Source organism: Symphalangus syndactylus, chromosome X, assembly GCF_028878055.3.
Source record: "Symphalangus syndactylus isolate Jambi chromosome X, NHGRI_mSymSyn1-v2.1_pri, whole genome shotgun sequence".
NCBI lineage: Eukaryota > Metazoa > Chordata > Mammalia > Primates > Hylobatidae > Symphalangus > Symphalangus syndactylus.
The window spans coordinates 97354473-97367956 of NC_072447.2; the positions used below are offsets into that span (position 1 = coordinate 97354473).

The 13484-nt window shown below is 33.7% G+C and overlaps 1 protein-coding gene across 1 annotated transcript in view; it reads left to right on the forward strand.

Annotated features, from left to right (window-relative positions):
- The window catches only part of PCDH11X (protocadherin 11 X-linked), a 793868-nt gene that overhangs the window by 559371 nt on the left and 221013 nt on the right, over window positions 1-13484 (forward strand). Inside the window, exon 6 of the mRNA XM_063634662.1 lies at window positions 4675-4873. Within this exon, the coding sequence (XP_063490732.1) occupies window positions 4675-4873 (199 nt within the window). The remainder of the gene's footprint in view (window positions 1-4674; window positions 4874-13484) is intronic.

Consider the following 13484-nt stretch of genomic DNA (forward strand, 5'->3'; position numbering starts at 1 on the left):
TGTGTAGATTTTAGGGAGCGGCATCCTGTGCTATTTCTCTCTGCTACTGGCAGAAAATAACTAGTTTTTCAGGGCAAATATTTATTCATGAAAACGCCAGGATTTATTTCCATCCCATAAAGTCACTATTCCAGTCAATAGATTTGTTTTAATTTCTGTGTCACAACTTCTCTGCAGGGCTACAGACAGAAATTTGTCATGAACAAATTATGACATGAATATTAACGTAGTAGCCCTTTTATACTGCACAATAATTATCTTTAACCAGCTTTTCCATATTGACAAAATTAGCCTTCCAGATCAGAGGTATTCAAACCATGGCCTTTAGAGCCAAATGATGAAGAAGTTCAAGCAAAACATTATATTTAATAATACATAAAAGTATCTAAATTTTAAATTTTAATGTCTGTAAATACAGTTTTATTGGAACACAGGCAGGCCCATTCAGTTTCATATTGTCTATGGCTGTTTTTACACTACAACATTAGGGTTAAGTAGTTGAGTCAGAGACTGTATCATATGGCCCACAAAGCCTAAAATACTTACTATCTAATTCTTTACAGAAAAAGTTTGCTGACCCTTCAGTTTAATGGTTATAAGAGGGGTCCTAGAGGATGATTAGTTTATCATTTTTAAAACTGTAGATAAATGTTGTGGTTTTTTTTTAATTATACTTAAGTTTTGGGATACACGTGCAGAATGTGCAGGTTTTTTACATAAGTATACACATGCCATGGTGGTTTGCTGCGTCCATCAACCCATCATCTACATTAGGTATTTCTCCTAATGCTATCCCTCCCCTAGCCCCACACCCTCCAACAGGCCCCACTGTGTGATGTTTCCCTCCCTGTGTCCATGTGTTCTCATTGTTCAACTCCCACTTAAGAGTGAGAACATGCAGTGTTTGGTTTTCTGTTCCTGTGTTAGTTTGCTGAGAATGATGGTTTCCAGCTTCATCCATGTCCCTGCAAAGGAAATGAACTCATCCTTTTTTATGGCTGCATAGTATTCCATGGTGTATATGTGCCACATTTTCTTAATCCAGTCTATCATTGATGGGCATTTGGGTTGGTTCCAAGTCTTTGCTATTGTGAACAGTGCCGCAATAAACGTACATGTGCATGAATCTTTATAGTAGAATGATTTATAATCCTTTGGGTATATACCCAGTAACGGGATCGCTGGGTCAAAGTAGGTTGTAGCTCACTCTGATGATAGTTTCTTTAAATGTTGTAAATTTTTTATGTATTATGAATTTCTACATAGATCTAACAAGCTACTGACAATGTTTTAGTTAGTTTATTTACAAGAATGCAAATGTAACCACCCAGTGGGTTCACCTTGCCCACTGCCTAGACAGAGCCGATTTATCAAGACAGGGGGATTGCAATAGAGAAGGAGTCATTCATGTAGAGTTGGCTGTGTGGGAGTCCAGAGTTTTATTATTACTCAAATAAGTCTCCCTGAGCATTTGGGGAGCAGAGTTTTTAAGGACAACTTGGTGGCTGGGGGGAAGCCAGTGAGCCAGGAGTGCTGATTGGTCAGGGGTGAAATTGTAGAGATTCAAAGCTGTCTTCTTGGGCTGAGTTAGTTCCTGGGTGGGGGCCACAAGATCAGATAAGCCAGTTTATCGATCTGGGTGGTGCCAGCTGGTCCATCAAGTGCAGGATCTGCAAAATATCTCAAGCACTGATCTTAGGAGCAGTTTAGGGAGGGTCAGAATCTTGTAGCCTCTAGCTGCATGACTCCTAAACCAAAATTTCTAATCTTGTTGCTAATGTTAATCTTACAAAGGCAATCTAGTCCCCAGGCAAGAAAGAGGTCAGCTTTGGGAAAGGGCTGTTATTGTATTTGTTTTAAACTATAAACTAAGTTTCTCCCAAAGTTAGTTCAGCCTATTCCCAGGAATGGACAAGGACAGCTTGGAGGTTAGAAGCAAGATGGAGTTGGCTAGGTTAGATATCTTTCACTGTCTCAGTCATAATTTTGCAAAGGCGGTTTCACAAGGGCTTATTTAGTATTCTGAGACTTGAGTTGAAGCAGCTAAACTTTTTATAAACTTTTATGAAACTCTGCTTTTGAAGAATACAGCATTGATGACTATTTCAGTAGCTCCCTACTAAATATCTTTGGTACTAATAAATAATAGATGACTGACAGGCTAGGTAATCCATGTATTTTAATGTCCTGTAATTCAGGGTAGCATTCGGACTATGTCTGTATAGAGGTGATCAGAAAACGACCTGAAGCTTTTATTTTCCTCTTTTCACTGTGGGTTCTAGATACAAAGACAAACAGAAAAAGGGATATTGACTAGGCAAAAGCATACAAAAAGATATTTCAGTTACATTATTTCCCTGATAAATGCTTTAAATCTTAGAAGGTACAGTGTGGTTTAATCAGATAATACAGTCAATCTCACTCTTCACAGATTCCACACAACCTAACACTCATCCCCCAAAAAACTAAAACCAAGGCTGGGTGAGGTGGCTCATGCCTGTAATCCTAGCACTTTTGGAGGCCTAGGTGGGTGGATTGCTTAAGCTCAAGGGTCGAGACCAGCCTGGGCAACATGGTGAACCCCCATCTCTACAAAAAATACAAAAAATTAGCTTGGCGTGGTGGTGCGCACCTATGGTTCCAGTTACTTGGGAGGCTGAGATGGGAGGGTTGCTTGAGCCTGGGAGGTAGAGGTTGCAGTGAGCCAAGATTGCGCCATTGCATTCCAACCTGGATGACAGAATGAGACCCTGTCTAAAACAAAACAAAACAAAACAAACAAACAACAACAAAAACCCCTGCCTTCTGAACTCCTCAATATTACTTAGTTCCAGCAAGCTTTTCTTTTATTCAGTTTATTTTCTGCTCATACTAATTCTGCTAAGAGTTACCTTAACCAACACCACCCGCTACTCCCTCTGAGAGGCCTAAAGGAATCCTGTCTGGCTGTTACACTTACATGTAAAAAATCAGCAGACTATTTCTCATTAGAAGAAGTAATTTTATGATCAGAAACATATTCCTTAAGATATATTACATATTACATGCTTTAGTCATTTTCTCATATTTTATTGAGACTTTAATATAAGAAATAATGGCTAAAAATTAAAGAAGATTCAAGTGAGCTACTTAAATATTATATGCATCTATTATATTTTCATATATCTTCCAATAAGTTTGAAGTATGATATTCAAATCTTTTCGTAGCTCCATCTGAAGAAATGGCTGACTGTTAGATCTGAATTTGTGAAAACATATGCATTCTGTTATGAAAATGCCTAGGACGTAAATTCTTGTGATCTTTGATGTATGAAAATCTCTTAAATAAATTATACCTAATTTGAAGCTTTCATGATGCCAGTAGTTTAGTGCTCTGGTTGATCTATTGTTACATAGCAAACCATCAGTAATCTTTGGGGGCATAAAAATCAATAGTCCTTCTTAATTTTTAGGTCAGGAATTTAGGTAGTGTACAGCAGATATAGCTATTTGTGCTCCACAATGACTGTTGCCTTAAGTAGGGAGTGCTCAAATATCTGAAGATGGTTAGGATGACTCCAATAAGGCCACCAGCTGGAATGTTCATAATGGGTTCTTCATGTACATATCTGGTGCCTGAACTTGAGTGGCTGGAACAGTGGGGCCTCTCTCGGCATTGTAGTCTCTTTTTATACAGTCTTTCCACGCAGCTAGCTTGAGCTTCCCCACAGTATGGCATGCTCCCAGTACTCAAACTACTTTCAATGCAGCTGTTATTTTCCATGGTGAGTTTTCCAAGGGTGCAAAGCAGAAGCTACAAGGTTTGATTACAGAGTCTGTGCAGATTCAATGTGGTCTCAGGCTACTTGAAAGTCTGAATATCAAAAGGTGATGTCCATTGGGGAGCCTATTTTTGGAGACTACTACATTTAGCATAGCAATGCTGCAAACAAAAATGCTGCTACAAGATCTGGTGAAGATGTTACAAACTTCTTCTTTCGGAAACCAAATGTTTCATCTTTATATTTTTATTTGTATATATATTTTTATATTCTGCTAGGAATACCATTTATGATGATAACTATAATTTGTTTTCATAATTACCATTAACTGTTATCCATATTATGTAATTATTTTTTTTCTTAGAAAGTGAAATCAATTTAAATAAATTCCAATTCAAAATTTTGTCCCTAAGATTCTTCTAAAAGATGATGTACTTTTAGTTTTCTAAGCCTACATGATTGAATAAATTTGTGTTATTATTTACAGTTTCAGCTCACTAGCAACTTACAGATACAGCAAAAAAGTATGGTTATATTTATCCACACTTATTATTCAAAAAGTAAATTATTGCCAAATAATACCTAAATAAATACATGTTAAAATTATGATTGGAATTTCCAGTTTGCTCAAATATGCTGTAAAGCTGACTGTCTCTTGCTTTGGAGCAAGTTGACTTTCATTCTGCATCTGGCTGTGCCTTGTTTCAAAATATAATGGAAGCAACACTGCCTTCAGGTGAAGAGGGTTTGAACACAGAATTACGTGTTCACAAAAGCCTGAAATTGTTCACAACTCAAGATAATGTTAATGTGTCTTCACCAGATAGCCGAAATAATGCATTTTCTAAATTGCAGCATTAAGCAATTATTCAGATCATATCTGAAACCCTGTAATTTTCATTCTCCCTTTCAGTCCCAGCGGCGTGTCACATTTCACCTGCCAGAAGGCTCTCAGGAAAGCGGCAGTGATGGTGGACTGGGCGACCATGATGCAGGCAGCCTTACCAGCACATCCCATGGCCTGCCCCTTGGCTATCCTAAGGAGGAGTACTTTGATCGTGCCACACCCAACAATCGCACTGAAGGGGATGGCAACTCCGATCCTGAATCAAGTAAGTGATACCTCTCTGGTTCCTCAATATAAACGGGCTTACTGTGTTTGCAACTCAAGCTATCATAGCCATAATAACATGGGCTAATTCATTATGTTATTGTGAAGAGTGACACATTTTTGAAAGGTAAACATACAGAATTAGATGGATGGCATGTATAAGGCAGTTTATAATAGTTTAAATGTATGATCATAACTACTCTGAATGAAATTTATTATAGTGACTTTAAGGCATAGATAGAATTTTCCATTTATGTACACCTGTATATTTATTTGTATATAAACAGCCAATTTATTTTATTTTATTCATTTACTTGTGAAGGTGTAAATTTTTTCTTATATATAAAAATTATTTTCTAGATTTTATTTTTATTTTTAGTAGAGATAAAAACCATTGACAGTTATTTTCTTTCTGAGGAAATAAGAGATCCTGACTGCAGTGTAGGAGAGGGCATCTGAGGTTTTCAGTAATATACTGAAATCACACACCTGTACCATGTTACTGTTTAGAAAGATATTCACATTTGGTCTTCAGACAGAAGGCACAAAATCTGTGTTTTTCAGATTCCAAAGATGTTGAACTCTTTAAAAGGATCATAGAGTTGATATTAAATAAAACTTCATTAAATGTATTATCTTGAACGTGTAGCGAACAACCTTGCTGATTTATAATTTCAGGAAATACAAAATTTGATAAGATATATATTTCTCAGAAGAGTCTTGAAATTGCAAGAAGCTACAATTTGCTCCATTTATGTTATATACATAAAAGTATGTAGGTACAAAAAAGCATACAATATATGTGAGAGAAAAGTCATAGCCATAAACCAATGTGAAAAAAATGGGCCAAATACCTGGCAAAAACATAAATAAGGTAATATAAACTAGACATTTTGAAAGGTTATTTTGAGCATTATGAATTGCAGGGATGTATAATTCAAATAAAGCTTCTAAGCTTTAGGACAAAATAGCTTCGCTATCACTGTATTTTAATCCTCTATTTTTGAAACTTCAAAAAATAGGGAAATGAATTGGCTAAACATTATGATATAATCTAAGGCTAAATATATGGAACCAATGACAACATAACATCAACTTTTTCTCTCTACAAATGTAGATGCTATATATTATAGGTATTTTTAATATAAAAATATTAGAGACTTTTGAGTCAGCAAGTTCAGACAGTCCTAAACATCTACTATCTCCATTTTCAATTTTATACTTGGAATAAATGATCAACATTTGTTCTAAAGATAAAAAATTTCCCTATACCTTGTGTCACTAAACTATCTTTAATTTACTTTGTTTAGCACAGCAAAATGACTCCTGGTAGAAACACATAGTTGTGATTATATTTACTTGTGTAATGAACTAAGAGCCAATCTCTAATAAGAATATGATCATAAGTAACAAATACAGATTAAGCAAGGGTGCCACTGATCTTTTTTACTCCATAAATCATTGTTTTAGTTGTAGGTCTATCATGCCCTGCTAAATAAGAATATAGAAACGGAATAAGTATCATTTTTATAAAGTAGAAAGAGTTGATTCATTTGTACGTGACATGTGTTACTAAGCCTCTTTCATAGAGGATTGCATAGCAACAATTAAAGAGTAAACTCAGAGTAAGCATGCACAGTGCACATCTCACCCTGGAATAAAATTCCAACTGAATGAGAGTCAAATGGAATACTGTTGATAATAATAGGATAATTGGTATGTGTTAGAAATAGTAAAACATTTAACATTAAATATAGCTTTATTAATCCCAATTATATCTAGAAATAAGTAGTTGTTTTAAAAAGTATTCAAATGCATAGTTCTTAACAGAAGCTGATCTTGTTTATAGTTAAGGATGTAAGTGCTAGCATCAGTGTATTAGCTGACATACTTAGGGGCTTTTTTTAAAAAAAAAGGTGCCTTCTATTAGGAGCTAAACATTTCTCTCTTCTAATTATATTTACACTAGTATCTTGAACATTAAATATATTGTTCATAATTACAGGATGAAGGACTCACAAAATTTCGTTAAAAACTTTAGTTGCTTAATCGATTTTATTTTAAAATTGAGATGTCTGTGGGCAATGATAATAGTAAAGCAAATTATATATTTTGCTGCTTATTATTTTAATAAACTTATGCAAAGGGTAGATATAATTAAAAATGAATGCTCATTTTCTACAAGTCTAACAATATTGCTAAGTGAATGTTTAAATGTTATTTTTTACTATGAATAATACTAACAAACTGCTCTCCTACTAAATGTGAAACCTCCCCCTAAATCATGTTCCAAGAAAATTTTGGTTAGGAGTTTTGTTTTGGGACAGAGACCTTACTAAAAGTGCAAGAAGCGCAATAATTTACTTGAAATGAAGTTCCATTGTCTTAATGTGTCACAGTAGTGAAATGTTTAACATAGTACGTGTGTGTGTATGTGTGTGTGTGTGTGTGTTGTTTTAATTAAAAAGAAAAAACATAGCTGGTTAAAATTGGCCATAGCAAAGTAATCTCTTTAGGCTAATACTGATGGTAAGGTATTTTGATTCTTCAAAAAGCAAAGCTATAGCTCTGAAATAGTACCCAATAATGGGTTTTATGATATGGAGCAGATGCCAATAAACTGTTCAGTGTTTGTCAATAGCACCACTGATAGGAATGTAAAGTGTTAGAGGAAATAAATGCTGTCCTTAAGCAATGGAATTAATTTATGCAGTTCCCATTTCACATTTTGAAACATATTACATCTTCAATCTGCTTTCTTTCTTGCTAGTGAATTGCCAAAAATAGCACATAGTTCTGCAAATCCTTTGTAAATTCACAAAACAGAAATAAATATGACATTTATGAATAAGGGTATTCTGTAAAATTTGCTAAAGGGATTTATTAATATTGCTTTAAAAATATAGCTCCCTGGTTGATAAAAATCTGCTGCTTAGATGAAGAAATCACACAATTCATAAGTCTTTTGCCAAGACTATTAACTTTCCTTTTTAAAATAAAGAAAACAAACTCAAGCCAATTATTACTTTTTGAGGAGACAAATTCAATAAAATATCCTGTCTTATTCCATCTGAAGACTTTGTAATTTTTAAATTTTATAATTGCAATCTCTTTACTGTGGCCATCGGACTAAGGGTCACTTAATGCCATTCTATACGGTTCTGTCTTCCTTGGATGACAGCCTATATTCCAGACCTTTCCTCCTACCATAGCCTCATCAGATTATTTACAATGACCCCTGCTCTTTGAAGCTAGTTAATTTGTTAAAAAGCAAAAACAAAATAGAAACCCAATTCAAAACCAGCACTATTGATTGCTGCTGGGTTACTGTGGATACTGGAACAGATAATGTCTGCATTTTCAAAGGATTTTCTTGAGACACATTCATGGAGACACACGTGGCCCTGGTAAAGAACAAGTTGTGAGTCTCCTTTTGAGGATTTTACACATCCAGGTATAGTGTTAACTCAGAGATTTGAGGACAGTGAGATCCTCTTGGGACTACTGTAAACACATTAAACTATGTATGGCCCTATGTTCCTATCTACTTATTTTTAAGTAGTCTCAGGTAAAATATGATTTTTGAGGATATGATTTAAAAATGCTTTCCAATTTCTTTTCTAAATTTGTTTTCTGTTTTTATAATTCAGACTGAGTTCTGAGACATGTAGAAATATTAGCAAATGTCTACCACATTAAACTTCTGAGATTTTTTAATACTCTATGTATATGAAGCCAGGTTTTTATGTTTTGTCCTCAAATAGAGAATGCATTGCTGCTCTTTCACTGTAGGTAAGTTGGATCTAAAAGGGTAACTACTAATATTTTTACATTTCTACTGATCTGCTGGCATATTATAATTTTCCAGCTTCATTGGGAGAGATAAAATAGCCATCATTCTTTGGAAGAGAAATGGTGATATAGAGTATTGCTAAAGAGGCTGAAATCAGTCTTCAGCTTTCTAGCCATAAATCAGTTCAATTGCAGAGAAAATCCCCCTAAAATGAAGAGGAGAATGATTTAGTTTATATCAGTATTTTAATTTTCTTCAACTGAACAAGTTATGTTACCTGTATTTTTTAAAACCCCTTCATTGTATGTGGTCATTTCACACATGAAGTCACTCTGTCTGAGAATGTTATAGCTGGTCTAGTGTCTAACATTGAATCTTAAAGTAACAAAATACTTGAGTGAAATTTCTTCATCTTCCCCCAAAAAAGTTAATGCTTTTCCTCTTTTTGTATACCATAGTCATTTCTGTGATACAAAAGAAGAAAATATAGAGTTTCAAGAACATTTAGGGCTAAAAAATTATATGTTTAAAATAAAGATAAATATATGTTTTTATTAAAATGATGTCTGCTAGAGTTTATCTCAGGTTAGCAAATCTGTTTGACATTCATTTTTATTTCAGTAGATCAGGTTTGCTTAGCACTCAAATACACTACTAATTAATTCACAACAAGGAAGTAATTAATCTTTCCCTGGCAAAGCACTTTGATTGATCTTCTACCAGTAATCTAATAAATTGGTATAAAAAGTGGGAGACCAATTTGATTGACTAGAATGAATTTCTACTCAGAGAAATGCCAGATTTTCTCTTGATCTGCTGAGAGTATTGACATGAATAACACTAGGGTAATTACTAGTAAGTGTTTGAACATCTCATTATTTGAATATCTAGTTCTAAATGTAGACTACTGGTAAAATTAAAAAATCAAAACCAAAAACTGTGGAACTTTAAAAGAATAAGCTAGTAATGGGTCATTAAAACAGCCTTTCGTAATTAAAAGCATTAGGAGTCAGTTGTCTAAAAGCAAAATAAAGCCACGGAAATATTTTTTCCTAGAAAATATTGATATACTAGTACCTTGGGGAAAGCAGTGATCTAATTATTTATCTAAAAAATTCAAGGAGAAAATATGATTCAATTATAGAAAAAAGGAGTAGTATTGGTTAGTATATTTAAGAGGAGAGTAACACTTCTGATGCGGCAGAAAATCATCTGAATCCACAGTTCAGCTAATGTTACCCATATAACTGTTAATTAAGTGTTTTTGTTTGCTGCTATATGCCCAGGAAAATTTGACTCCATAAAGTCACGATCAATTCATGTATTACAATAAAAAGAAAAGTGAATGCAATCATTTTGTTAATATTTTTACATGAAACAAATAGGAAATATATTCCACTTAACAAAAAGAAGTTATGCTCCCTTTAAAGGTTAATTATGTAGCAAGGCCAATTCTGACTCTGCAGGCTATGTATTTGTAAGATTATTTCTTAAAACTGTGCGCATTAGCCTATATAATAGTGTCAGTCCATGGTAGAGAGGGGGGAGTAAAATAATTTAAATCAGCTCAGCAAGCTTAATGTCATGTGTTTTGAAAAATGAATCATTCCATATTTCTAAGGAGTGATATTATCATTATCAATGATATCAGTTATGGTCTATTTTGAGAAAGAGGTTGGACTCCATGGCCCTGGGTTCTGGAAATATAAGGAAAAATGCCTGCTCTATTTCATTGCCTTGCCAACAGAAAATAATATATAGCTTTATGCTGCTATTGAAAATTTTAAAATTTCCTTAATATTTATTAATATTTTTAAGGTAACAATAATATCAAAGTCACTTTTATTCTTTTTCAAATGAAATATCATTGTAATAATTGATACTGTCTGTGATTACCAGTTTATTTTAGTCCCTGATGTGTTACGTAAATAGTGTTAGAAAAGTATCTATATATAAACAGGTTATAAAGAATGGTTCCACCCAAGAGTTCAGCCATCTGCCATTGTTTTAGAGAGAATAAGGTATACTTGGTAGTGACAGTAGTTTTTATAATAAATGTGCTTAGGCAGGTATAAACAGTGATCTGGTAGCAGACGCTCTGTGATGTATATTAATTTTACCATTTAAACTGACGTGCTTTTCAAAAGTAAATCTTTCTCTATTGAAGCTTCTGAAAGTTTATAAATACATTATAATAAGAAAATGGGTAAAACATCTTACGATATCATCCTATCATATTCAACTTCCCTATATAAGAGATGCAATCTCAATGTAGACCAATTGAAAAATGACTGCTAATTTGGAGTATATAGGCTTTGTGAAGGCAACAAAGGCTTTATGCTAGAGATAATCTTTAAAAAATTATAGAGGTCATGAATTAAAATGAGAAGTATATCTTTAAAGTTGGAGACTTGAAGACATTTACAGGATTTTATTTGCGTGACAGTCCCTAAGATGAGTGTGTCTTTAATATCTTAAATATCATATGGATTAGATAGAGGTTGATCACTCAAAAGCAGGCCACTATAAGTAAAGCAATCTCTTGTCTTTTCTGTTTGAAAGTGACAAGCACTAGGAGACTGGCACAAGCTGCCAATTGAAAGCCAATGCCATAGGTCTGGAATGTCAATAAGCTTGAATAATCACCTAAAGTGGCAGAGAATAGGTGGCCTTCTCTTCACAATAAACCTTCTCTTGCTTCTAAATTTTATTAAGCTTCCTACACCAAATAATAAAGGTCATTTAACATTTGTGTTTCTATAATTTATGAGCCATGAGGCAATTCATTTTATGACAACATTCTTTCTTCTGCTTTTTTTAAAAATCTTACTTCTCACTTTCCTTTGCCTATAAGGCAGACTATTTGCCATTTGTTATTTTTTGTAGTTCTTTGAAAGTCAGTATAATCAGTCATTCAAGATGTAGCATTTGGGTGACTTGGAATATTTAGTAGTGTTAGCCACACATCAATTTCTTATTTTAAAATGATTTATAAATTTTAATGAATAAGGAGTATTGTAGCAACATATTTTTAATCTCCATGACACTTTTAAAATTGTACAATAACTTGCAACTCTCATGATTGCTTTCATCAACAGAACATTCAACAACTAGTGAATATATCAAGGAATTCATTAAAAAATGAATAACTATAGACCATCTGTCTTACCATGATTTCTGTAATTTTTTAATTTACATTTTATTGAATATTGAAGATGCTCAATAGAGAATAGAATAGAGATAACAGTGTTCGCTTAGCCAATTTTTCTCTCTCTTAATAATCTCAGAAATTGTTTTCCCAGTTCCACTAGGTACATGGTCTTTATCTGGCACTTCTTTTTTTAATCAGTCTTATATTGGAAATGTTTGTATGTTATCTAAACAAACTTTTTCTGAATAGTGTATATGAAACAAGCCATTAAAAGTTTGTTTTTTTCTTAGAAAATTCTTCTCTTGCAATTTGTATAGACTTCAAAGGCTGGTAATTTTAAATATTATTTTGGGGTATCTATTTAATTATACAATAAAAATATTTGAACATTGAGTACGAATTTTTATTGCAGTAATTCGTTGTGTAATCACTATTCATGAAACCTTTTCAGCACAGACCATTGTAGATAATTTGTTTTAGGCAATCACCTTACGTATTACAGAACTCTAGTCCGTTTACTACAATTAACTAGCTCTGTGAACTTGGATAGGTCTTTTAACCTCACTGTCTCTTTTTCTTAATTTATATAATGAAGGGATTATACGAATCTCTAGTGCCCCTTCCAGGGTCCTAATTTTGTAACTATTAAAATCCCAGAATTTACATGTGCATTGTCTTTAAATTTTAGAGCTCCCTCATTATGCAAATGAGATAACTGAGATTTGGCCCTTTTAAGCAGCAACTTAATGTTCTAAATTAAGATTTGATGTTTATCGTGTTCTAAAATAAGAGTCAGTAATGTTGGTAAGCAGTTACTTTTGAAATTTAAATGAAACAACTCATGAGAGAAAAGTAGTATAAAATGTAGCGTTATCATCACTCAAGGGGAATGTTACAATATATCCAAATGGAGAACTTTTTTATATGTGATGAGGCCCTTTATTTTTTTAAAAAGGTTCCCATTTTTAAAATGCCCTGAAAGAGCATTTGGAGCAATACGGACTGCCGATTTCTAAAATTACTGTTTGTGCTAACCAGTGAAAGTACTGCAGAAAAAATTGTAAACATGCTAAATGATAATGATCTCTATGTCAGGAAAACTAGCCACTTTTCACTATGCTTATCTAATGTAGTTAAATTGTGTATACGTGTGTGTATGATTACTTCCAGAACAACTTGGAATTAAAAAGTGAATTTTAGAAGGTAAATTTCCTTTGAATATGACGAAAAGTACATAAACAGAATCTCCAGGAGGGGAAACGCAGACTATGTGAATATATCTTTTATGCATTCTGCTGTAAACTCAGCTCTTCCTCTATATGAAATTCCTGTGTAGCTCTATGCTACTTCTACTTTCTAGAAGAATGAAGTCTCAGTTAACAAGGAATTGATATTCATAGACTCAATCGACTGAGTTAATAGTGTGCCATATAGTCAAAATATTTTGGGTAAACCCTATTATAATAGTCCTTTTTGGATAATGATTAGAACTTGAGATGAAAGCAGGATAACTTTTATAGTTACATAAATATCCTATAAAAGTTATCCTGCTTTTGGCCGGGCGCGGTGGCTCATGCCTGTAATCCCATCACTTTGGAAGCCGAGATGGGCGGATCACCTGAAGTCAGTAGTTCAAGACCAGCCTGGCCAACATGGTGAAACCCTGTC